The sequence below is a fragment of the Diaphorina citri genome, unplaced genomic scaffold, assembly GCF_000475195.1.
Source record: "Diaphorina citri unplaced genomic scaffold, Diaci psyllid genome assembly version 1.1 scaffold192, whole genome shotgun sequence".
Taxonomy (NCBI): domain Eukaryota; kingdom Metazoa; phylum Arthropoda; class Insecta; order Hemiptera; family Psyllidae; genus Diaphorina; species Diaphorina citri.
This window is the reverse complement of record NW_007377629.1, coordinates 221885-232272: the sequence shown is the minus strand read 5'-3', so window position 1 is coordinate 232272 and position 10388 is coordinate 221885. Positions and strand designations below refer to the sequence as shown.

The 10388-nt window shown below is 39.2% G+C and overlaps 2 protein-coding genes across 2 annotated transcripts in view; one reads left to right on the top strand and one right to left on the bottom strand.

Moving 5' to 3' along the window:
* LOC103505748 (spidroin-2-like) overlaps positions 1-2762 on the bottom strand; it is a 16052-nt gene extending 13290 nt beyond the window's left edge. The window contains exons 1-5 of the mRNA XM_008470104.2: positions 2460-2762; positions 1333-1409; positions 976-1057; positions 497-719; positions 140-282 (exon numbers count right to left, since the gene is read on the bottom strand). Of these exons, the coding sequence (XP_008468326.2) occupies positions 140-282; positions 497-719; positions 976-1057; positions 1333-1409; positions 2460-2522 (588 nt within the window). The 5' untranslated portion in view covers positions 2523-2762. The remainder of the gene's footprint in view (positions 1-139; positions 283-496; positions 720-975; positions 1058-1332; positions 1410-2459) is intronic.
* A 435-nt stretch (positions 2763-3197) lies between these two features.
* LOC103505747 (phosphorylated CTD-interacting factor 1) lies at positions 3198-10364 on the top strand. The gene is made up of 11 exons (XM_026820998.1): positions 3198-3336; positions 4654-4870; positions 5096-5251; positions 5881-6029; positions 6265-6419; positions 7275-7506; positions 8144-8406; positions 8739-8914; positions 9262-9408; positions 9474-9667; positions 10088-10364. Exons 2-11 carry the CDS (start codon positions 4661-4663, stop codon positions 10362-10364), a joined length of 1959 nt encoding a protein of 652 aa, XP_026676799.1. The 5' UTR covers positions 3198-3336; positions 4654-4660.
* Positions 10365-10388: the final 24 nt, after the last annotated feature.

The following is a 10388-nucleotide window of genomic DNA, read 5'->3' as shown; positions in this document are numbered from 1 at the left end:
AGGTGTACAACAAGGTACATACAATACTTCAAAAAAAAAAAAAAAAAAAACTCGTTCTCCCTTAAAAGGTGAACAAGAGCTGCCCCAAGGTTTCACATGAATCATGTAGAACTAGAACCCCTACTGATTGTGAACTTACCTGAGAAGACACCTGATTTTGAGGATATTGAGATCCAGGCACAGGCCCAGTATTAGGACCTGGGTAAGCTTGATGAGGACCACCTGGGTAAGATTGAGGGTTCCTTGGGTACTGGTGCCCACTATTTGGTGGAACTCCTGGTCCTGAAATAAAAATTAAACTACATATTAGGATAATACTAAGCTATGAAAAGCTGTTAAAGTAATCTCCTAAAGCCTTATACATAGGTCAAGTTAGATATTAGTGCAAGGTGTATCAACATGGCATTTTAAATCTGGAAAATTAAGTCATTGTGTGAATGAAAATGACTCATTCAAAATATTATCTCATTGAAAGATTAGAAAGACAATAACTTACTTTGTCCGTGCATTGCCTGAGGAGAGCTAGGCATTGGTGGTCGGTATGGGGTGGGAGCCCCACCCACAGACTGAGGGGAGGGCGGTGGATGTGTTCCATTCATTGGTGGACCCTGGCCTGGGGCAGGAGGGGTAGGTCCAGACTGAGGTGGAGGAGGGGTGGCTCTGTCTGTGGGTGGCGTGGGTGGAGGTGTTGGACCACTAGCATTGTGCATGGAGGGGGGCTGAAATAAATGAAAATAAACAGATAGATAACACACACAGACAAGTTTGATATCTTGCCTTGCTAATGTTCACCTTCTCATGGTGTACCCTCGGTAATGCATAAGAACATTAACCCAAACTTTGCATTTTAAAGCACTGTTATAACATGAGTAAGTTAATACTCTTCTCTACAAGTTTAACCCAGTTTGTTCTGGTCTGTTGATTTGCATGTCTATTGGGTGTTGGCAATTACATAATCATCTACTGGTCCCTTACCGGTAGTAGTGCCTGGATGTTTTGTTTAGCATCAGCTATTGATGCCAAGTATACCAAGTTCCTGTGTAATATATTCTGGTACCTGTAACACAAAAATAAACAATACAATTTTAGGCTCTGAAATCTTAGAGCAAGTAAGTTAAACTCTTTAGATTAGGTACTTCTTCTTGACACCCTGATCTTTTAGATAGAAGACACAAAATATATGTGTCACATTAAATTAGACTTGTTATATAGAAATTATTTACTGTAAATACTCTGTGGACTTTCCTTTAGGTACCTACCTATTCATGTGATATAGACACTACCATGAGGCACAGTAGGTATATAAGAGGAAGTTACATAAAAACTACTTACTGCAAACACTCCATGGACTTTCCTTTGCTTTGATAATCTTGAATGGTTTGAATCAGTTGACTATTTTCATCAAGCATCTAGAGAAAAAGAAAGTCAATAAAGTCTGAGATTATTTCCACAAACCCATGTGTACAAGTGATTGTACAGTCGAACCTGTCTAAGTGTGAAACCTGGATAACTGGGATCTGAGATTATTTCCACAAACCCATGTGTACAAGTGATTGTACAGTCGAACCTGTCTAAGTGTGAAACCTGGATAACTGGGAAAAAAATTGTGGCCCCTTCATGGCAACCTCTCTAAGTAGGACACTTTTTAACTGGGAAACCTGGATAAGTGGGAAAAAATTGTCGGTCCCTTGGATTCCCACTTAAACAGGTTCAACTGTATCTCCATTTGAGACCCATAGTATCTACCTTTCTAACAGAATAGACCTTCATGAAGTTACCAAGTCTCCAATCAAACATCAAGTACGTTTAACATTTGCCAAGTTGGCTGGCAGTTTCAAAGGGTTTTCTCTGTTTTTAAAAGCACAAGTTCTCACAATGGTTGACTTCGCTTCAGGACAAGCCAATTAAACATGGCTAAAGACCATTTCCCAGTGTATGGCAGAAAAATAAAAATATATCCTTTCTTTACAATGCCATCACCATTCAGCTACATCTGAAACCGCTACAACATTCTCCTTTTTTAGGCGGTACAAGAATAGAGTACCACACCTTCTGGAGTTGGGCCAGGGCTTTATCTACATAAATAATTATCGAATCTCTCTACAAAGTCGTGAGGAGCATGAACTCCAATTGAGCTTTATCCATGGTATGGTCCTAAATAAATTCTGGGAAACCCAGCCCAGGGGCACTTTATTTACATAATTTGTTTAATTTCTTTGTGAAGTTTGAGCGACTTTGAGTTTTTTCCAGTACATTATCACCATCACAGTAACACTAAAGCTTAGCTTTGACTTTTGAGACATGATTGTGTGGGACTTGAAGTATTCTGAAATAATAACAATACTGGTAGAGCTTCATAGAGGGTTAAGAGTGAAGGAAATACATAATTATTTCCTCTGGAGCTTGGGAAACAGTAGAAGTAGGTTCAGGGTTTAGGGGTACCTAAGGGAAATATTTACCTTCTGTATCTGAGTATGAGTAGGGGGAGGTCCCCGCCTGGGCTGCTGGTAAGACACCGACATTGTACAACCAAACTTGATTGAAATTTTAATACTCTTCTAATGAAAATGAATTCACTTGTGGATTGTGAGTTGAAATTGTTTCTTTACATGTTCAAGGGTTTCAAACTGAATTGTTGAGAAAATACGGAAATTCCGTCATTCGGTCAGTAAAACTAGGAGCCGCAAAGTCGCAAACACAAAACACGGAACTTTTGATGAAAGTTTTTTTTTTTTACTTTTATTTTTGTTTTCATTCCCTTCCCCCTTTGGCCCTTTCAACATTTTTCGAAATTTCTACCTCCCACTTCCCCGCTTTTCCCTTCCCTGGGGTTTTGAATATTATCAGAACTGCCAACTGTAAAAATTTCTTTTTAACGCGCACAGATAAGCCGTATTTTATTATGATGATTTTTCACTCTTTCGTTACCACTCTTGCTGCTACTGGCCACTCATGTATTTTGAATCTTTCTTTGACAGAGGGCCTCTGAGTGAGATTTTACCATTTATTGGTGAAAAAATGCTCTGGAAGTCAGGAGGTCGAAAATTCATATCTTCTTGGCCAAAGTGCCACAGAGAGGAATAATAAAATACGGCTACATTTGTGGCTGTGGCGCGTTAAAATGAATGCGTCACTACTAATGTGGCAACATTGGAAAACCCAATTTTTTGATTTTGTGTTTCTGGTGTTTCATCAAATCATCTCATCAAGTCATCAGTTCATTTCAAAATGGCGAATCTAATGGAAGTGCACAAGTTCTAGTCCAGATCCTTTAAGAAATGTGCTTAAAAAACGCGAATATATTTGGTTTATCTTATCAGTAAATTCAAATTCAAGGTTTGTAAAACAATTAAAAAGTTTCACTTCTATTAAAATATTTTTTACGAAGTTTAAAACTGTCTCTATTTGAAACCTCTACTAGGCAAGCCTATGAAAAAGTTCAGAGGGAGTGTATTGTTTTGAGGATATATTTTTTAATCATCATTTTATTCTAATTAAATTCATTTAAAAACACTCTTAATGAAGTTGATTAGAATAATCATACTTACATGAGACCCAACTCCGTGTTTTAGAGAATTACGAATCAGTTTTTTATGGGTACAAAATCAATTACTGTACCAAACATACGTTCCTACAAAATTAGGTACCTAACCACTTAATGCTCCTTTTACAATAGCTGACAGCAGCTACTGATTTTGAAATTTAACTTGGGCCTCGTTTGATCATCAACTCTAAAATATCTTTGAATGTGATCATTAATAGGAGAAAAGTTGGGATGGAAACACCTTTTTAATTGCAAACATATTGTGTTGATTTTTATCAGGCATCGCTTCAAACTTTCAACAGTCAAGAGCTTGAAATGATCAAATTTTGATGAGCTGGGCCTCCATCCTGCACATTAATATGCTATAGGCCTCTATTTTATTTCTTCTCAGATTGACACTGTAATGAGAAAGAAAATCAATTTTGAAAATAACAAGAACTAGAAAGTAAAAACTGTTTTTATTACAGATATTAACTGACTATGTGCTTTTTCTTATGTTTGATTCCTGCTAGTCTATAGCACATAATCTGAAGAATAGATTATTTATTGTAAAAAAAAAAAAAAAAAATGCAAAAAAACAGTTGTGCTTATTTGTGCTTACTTGGGTGATGTTTCAAAGTCATAGAGCAGGAAAAATGAGGACCAATGGAATTTTTCTTTTTCTTCTACGACTTCTAGATTCCGAGATAAATTGATTTAAAAAATACCGGTAAACCGTGAACTTTGATGTCACGGCATACGCTCCCGTACACAATGACGTCACATCAAATGTCCCGAGCAAAGTTCCCTTGCAGGCAACACATCAATGTGTTTGTGCACATACGTTTCTGCACATTTCTTTCTGCTCCTCAGGAAGCATGTTTGCATACTGGTGCTATCTAGTGGACAAAAAAAAAAAAAAACAACTGCGTAAAGTCTGACGTCACACATCTTTGAACTCTTTCATTAGAACGGAAAATAAAAATTGAATTTTCAACCTTTTACAGTTATTTTTTTGGAGTTTTGACCTCAGATTTGGATTTTTCCCAACTTTTTATTTAGGAATCGACCATTTATAATTTTTACCCATTTGCAACTGCTCCATTTCACTATATACTCTGTTTTTCCAGGAAGATAATGAATGAGGTTGGTGGAAAGCATGAGACACCAGCTCCCACCACATCATGGGACTCCATGTCAGTCCCACAGGGTCCTCCCATTCCCATCACACATGAAAACATTCAGCAGGTCATGGTACCAGTACCCATTAAAATGCAACCCCCTCCCAATTTGAACCCTATGATGGAACATGGCAATCCCATGCAGCAAGGTCCTATGACTCCACATGTAAGAATTAATTTAATACAGACCTTTTTTTATCCTAGTATGTGGAATATTTCTGGCTTTGACCTAAATCCAAAATAGATATAGTAAGTTAGCAGTTTCAGAGGTCTTGAGGTGCCATCAAAATGGAATTTTTTTTAGCTGTTGAAGAAAAAAAATAATCAGATTTTTAAAATTATTTATACAACTGATAAAGTCTACAATTCAATATGTTATCTGTTTCAGCAGGGTGTACAAATGGGAGGGTCATACATAGATCATGAGTTGCCACCCGAACTCATTCAGCAAGGCTGGAGAAAGTTTTGGAGCAAGAGAGAAAACAGGCCATACTACTGGAATCGAGCAAGTGGTGAATCTCTTTGGGATATGCCTCAGGGCTCTGGGGTATGTAAGAAGTTTTTTTTCTCTCCTGTCAACCTTCAAAGCTCTGTTACTTACCTTATTGATAGATGTATTACAATTGCAAATTAAAAAAAAAAAAAGATCTGTTACTTCCCTTTTTGATAGATGTATTACAATTACAAATATTAAAAAAAAAAAAAAAAAAAAATTTTGGCTATGGAGGCCCCAAGTCATATTTATTTATTTATTTATTTACTGAAGGTTGGTACAGATAAAGTAATAAATTATTACCCTAGGGCCCCTAGGCCTTCTTTAACCCCTAGAGCTTTATTATTATAAGGTTAAATTGTTTAATTAATTAAAATTAAATATAATCAATTACAAAAAAAAAAAAAAAAAAAAAAAAAAGATTTTGGCTATGGAGGCCCCAAGTCATATTTATTTATTTATTTACTGAAGGTTGGTACAGATAAAGTAATAAATTATTACCCTAGGCCTTCTTTAACCCCTAGAGCTTTATTATTATAAGGTTAAATTGTTTAATTAATTAAAATTAAATATATGTAGTTCTGAGTATGGGGATTTGAAGAAGGAACATGCCTCTCCAGCCATGAAATTCCAATATCTTTGGCATACTTCAACTCTAAAGCTCCATTTTGTTCATATTTCAGTTTGACCCAATTGGAGATCCTCTGGGTATCTGTGCAGGACCTCCACCTCCTCACACCCCCAATATGAACATGCCTCCTCAGCCAATGAAAAGACGAGCTTCAGAAGGGATGGCCATGGGAGCTCCCTTACCAAAAAAATTCATTCTCTCGTAAGTATTTGTTAGTAGATCAGCAATCTGTATTACTCACTCACATAAAGGTCTGCCACTCAGAAAAACGTAAATATGCCACTATGGGGTTTCAAGGAGTCAATGGGGTCCAAAATTACTTGGAAATTCAATTTTTGTTGTCATTATTGGCATTGAAGTCAGAGCAAGCTAAATTGTAGAATCAAGTTCAAACATTTTGCTTTAGAAAGTACTTAATTAATTCTTTGAATTTCAGGGGTCCTTGGGACTTGGAGATTCCTACCAATGTGATCATTTTGGAGCGGGCACCCACCTCCATGCCACAACCTCATCCAGAAATTGAACTGTTCCGGTGTAACCTGACAAACAAGCTGAGACATCTCCTGCAAGATATGTGCCATTCCAGAGAAGGTAAGAATACACAACAGTGAATTGAATTGAAACTCCCTTGTTATCATTTTAATTTGAAGAGGAAGCCTCATTTCTGAAGCTCAGTTTTAGTCACAATCCCTCTCCTCCTCTTGTTTCCTCTCTCGTTATCATTTTAATTTGAAGAGGAAGCCTCATTTCTGAAGCTCAGTTTTAGTCACAATCCCTCTCCTCCTCTTGTTTCCTCTCTCCCCTCCCTTTCTTTCTGCATATTCTATTTCTCCCCCCCTTTCTTTAACTTTCCTTCCTTTTCCATTATCTCTTTTTCCTCCCTCCCTTCACTTCTCCCATGGTTTGCATGCTTGAAGTCTGACGTCACACATCTTTGAACTCTTTCATTAGAATGGAAAATAAAAATTGAATTTCGACCTTTTACAGTTATTTTTTTCGAAGTTTTGACCTCAGATTTGAATTTTTCACTACTTTTTACGTAGGAATCGACTATTTATTAATATTTTTACCCATTTGCAACTGCTCCATTTCCCATTTCAATGAGAGTGTTCACACTACCACGACACGATTATTTCTCCCCCCCTTTCTTTAACTTTCCTTCCTTTTCCATTATCTCTTTTTCCTCCCTCCCTTCACTTCTCCCATGGTTTGCATCTGCTGTCTTGGAAAGTTACAAAAGTTATTTTCGACATGGGTGCTTACAACTGTCTGGAATATTTTCCTCTAGGCCATTTTCCCATTTTCGAAATTCACATGGGTATTTAATAAATTATACTATTATATTGTTAGGCCCATTAAGGTTGGATGGCAGAGATTGCTACAGACCCCATTGATTGAATTTTAATAAAGTGTATAAATGTATTATTATTTTTCGCTTCTCCCCAGGCATTGATGCTCCTCATGAGTCTTTCAACCGATGGCTCATGGAGAGGAAGGTGATTGATACCGGGTCCGACCCTCTCCTGCCATCTCAGTGCTATCCGGAAATCTCACCCTGTATGTATCGGGAGATCATGAATGATATCCCACTCAAACTGAAGAAACCCAAGTACACGGGAGACGCCCGGAAGCAACTGAGCAAGTATGCCGAGGCCGCTAAGAAATTGATCGAGTCCAGGTAAGCTTTTCCAACTCAAGTCAGGAAGAGGTTTAGATAATTTGTTCCCCAGTCTAAGTAAGTGTTTTTCCTGTACCTTTCTTTAAAAAAAAAAGCGTTTTGAGATAAATGGAGTCAAAGTCCTTTTCCAACTCAAGTCAGGAAGAGGTTTAGATAATTTGTTCCCCAGTCTAAGTAAGTGTTTTTCCTGTACCTTTCTTTAAAAAAAAAGCGTTTTGAGATAAATGGAGTCAAAGTCAAAATAAATGGAGATAGACATTTTGTTTTTGCTCTCATTTCAATACAACATTAAAGTGAAGTTCGCGACTCATATATTATAAAGTAGAATCTTTTCGTGCTCTTTCCAACAATATAGATAACTCAGAAAGTTGATTTTTGGACTGAGTCCACTCTGCTTTTTACCCATTCATTTATCTCTTTCCCTCTTTTTCTCGCCGTCCTCTACCTCCCTTCTCTCTTTTTTCTATCTTTAAAATGAGTATTTTACCCATTCATTTATCTCTTTCCCTCTTTTTCTCGCCGTCCTCTACCTCCCTTCTCTCTTTTTTCTATCTTTAAAATGAGTACCTATCCTTTTTATTCCAAGTATTTAAACAGACCTTATCGGATGTGCTAACTGTGTTGTTGTGTTCTCCAGGAACGCCAACTCGGAAAGTCGCAAGGTTGTCAAGTGGAATGCGGAAGACACGTTCCTCTGGCTTAGGAAGACGGTGGGTGCCACCTATGACGACTTCCAGGAGAGACTCAACCATCTGAAGACCCAATGTCAACCGCATCTCACCGAAACGGTGAAGGATTCAGTGGAGAAAATCTGCCTGAAAATCCAGCACCTGTCGACGGAGCACGCGAAGAAAATTCGGGACAAGAATAGTGATCTGCTCACGGCGAACGGGATTCAGGGTAAGTTGTTATGATTAGCAATAGCATTTGTTCAATGAACTGTAGAGCTCTGGGAAAGAACTCTTAATGGGAATCCCAGATTCAGGGTAAGTTGTTATGATTAGCAATAGCATTTGTTCAATGAACTGTAGAGCTCTGGGAAAGAACTCTTAATGGGAATCCCAAAGTCTGATCGAACCCAAAATCCTATTGTTGTCAAATTTCATCTTAATCGAACATTTCGTTTTGGCGTGATAGCGTACTTAACCATAGGAAATTCTTAGCTGGCGCGCCATCGGAATCGGTTGCGTTTCACAACCATACTGATGCTTGTTATCCTTGGGTGATTTCAGAGCCTCCACCTCCCCCTAGCACGCTGAATTCTCGCAAGGTGTGGTGCTATCCCATTCAGTTCTCCACACCAAGCTGCCGAATGCCAAGCATTGAGTATCATCCGGACAAAGAACAAATCATGCTGAGGTTTCAAAACGACACGGTTACCGTTAATAGTTTACACTTTCAAAAGTTGGTGAGTGGGATTTGCAATTGTCAAAAGTTCAGACAGGGAAAGTGAGCGAGTTGAATAACAATTCATTCACAAGCGCAATAAATTTAGAACTGAATTTTGATAGCGGAAACGTTAATCAAGAGTAAGAGGTCGTCGGATTCCGATGGAATAGGTGATCAGTAATTAGTTTCTACCTACCTATTTACATAATAATGTGAAATTTAGTATTAAGACCATTGTACTTAGAACTAATTATATCGAAAATAAAGTCGAAATTTCAATTACAAATAGCTGATGTGTGTGTCGACTGAGGAGGAAACAGCTCAAGTCCACGGCAATTCTCTTCATCATTTCTTCTTCTCCCTCAGGAACACCTGTACAGGTACAGCTGTTTCGACGACAAGAAGTTCGAGCTATTTCTCCCCCGCGTGTGGTGCCTGCTGAAGCGCTACACCACCTTCCTGGGCCAAGTTACTGCTCAGTCAGGCAAGACTCAGGCCTCTCTACCTGGCCCCGTAACAGCTGTTTCGACGACAAGAAGTTCGAGCTATTTCTCCCCCGCGTGTGGTGCCTGCTGAAGCGCTACACCACCTTCCTGGGCCAAGTGACTGCTCAGTCAGGCAAGACTCAGGCCTCTCTACCTGGCCCCGTGTTTGAATGCTTGAACAAACATTTCGGCGTCACGTTCGAGTGTTTCGCCTCGCCACTGAACTGCTATTTCCGACAGTACTGCTCCATGTTCCCCGACACGGACTCGTATTTCGGCTCGCGAGGGTGAGTGCTAGCTTTGAACTGCTATTTCCGACAGTACTGCTCCATGTTCCCCGACACGGACTCGTATTTCGGCTCGCGAGGGTGAGTGCTAGCTTTTTTTTTACTATCGTTCATTCATAGGTTGCGTCTTCTATGGGAGAAGGTAGCTCTATAATTCTTCAATGATGTCTCTCCACTTTCCTTATGCTATATCCAAATCTAAAAATTTCCTTATGCTGTATCCATAGCGAAGGTTGAGTGCGAAGGGCATTCACTCGGAAAATTTTGTTTAGCCAAAACCAGTTGGCCTGAAAGCGATCATTCTAAAGCTGATTGAGAGGCTGACGACTAACGCCGACCCCATCTGAACATGGGACAAGGCTAAGAAAAATAAATCAAATCTTATCTTACTAACTAGGAATCCTCTTCTTCTTCTTGCAGCCCCATTCTGGACCTGAAAGCCGTGTCGGGCTCATTTCAGGCGCATCCCCCCTACTGCGAGGAGCTCATGGAAGCCACAGTGGGCCACTTTGAGCACCTCCTGGCTGATTCTCCAGAGCCTCTGTCTTTCATAGTGTTCGTGCCGGACTTCCGAGACCCCTCGCCCTCAGCCCTGGTCAAACTGGAGGCCTCCCACTTCAAGCGGAAACAAGTGGTGGTGCCCGCCTTCGAGCATGAATTCCGCATCGGTGTCCAGCCGTTCGTTACCAACAAGTAAGATATATACCTAGACATCGGAATT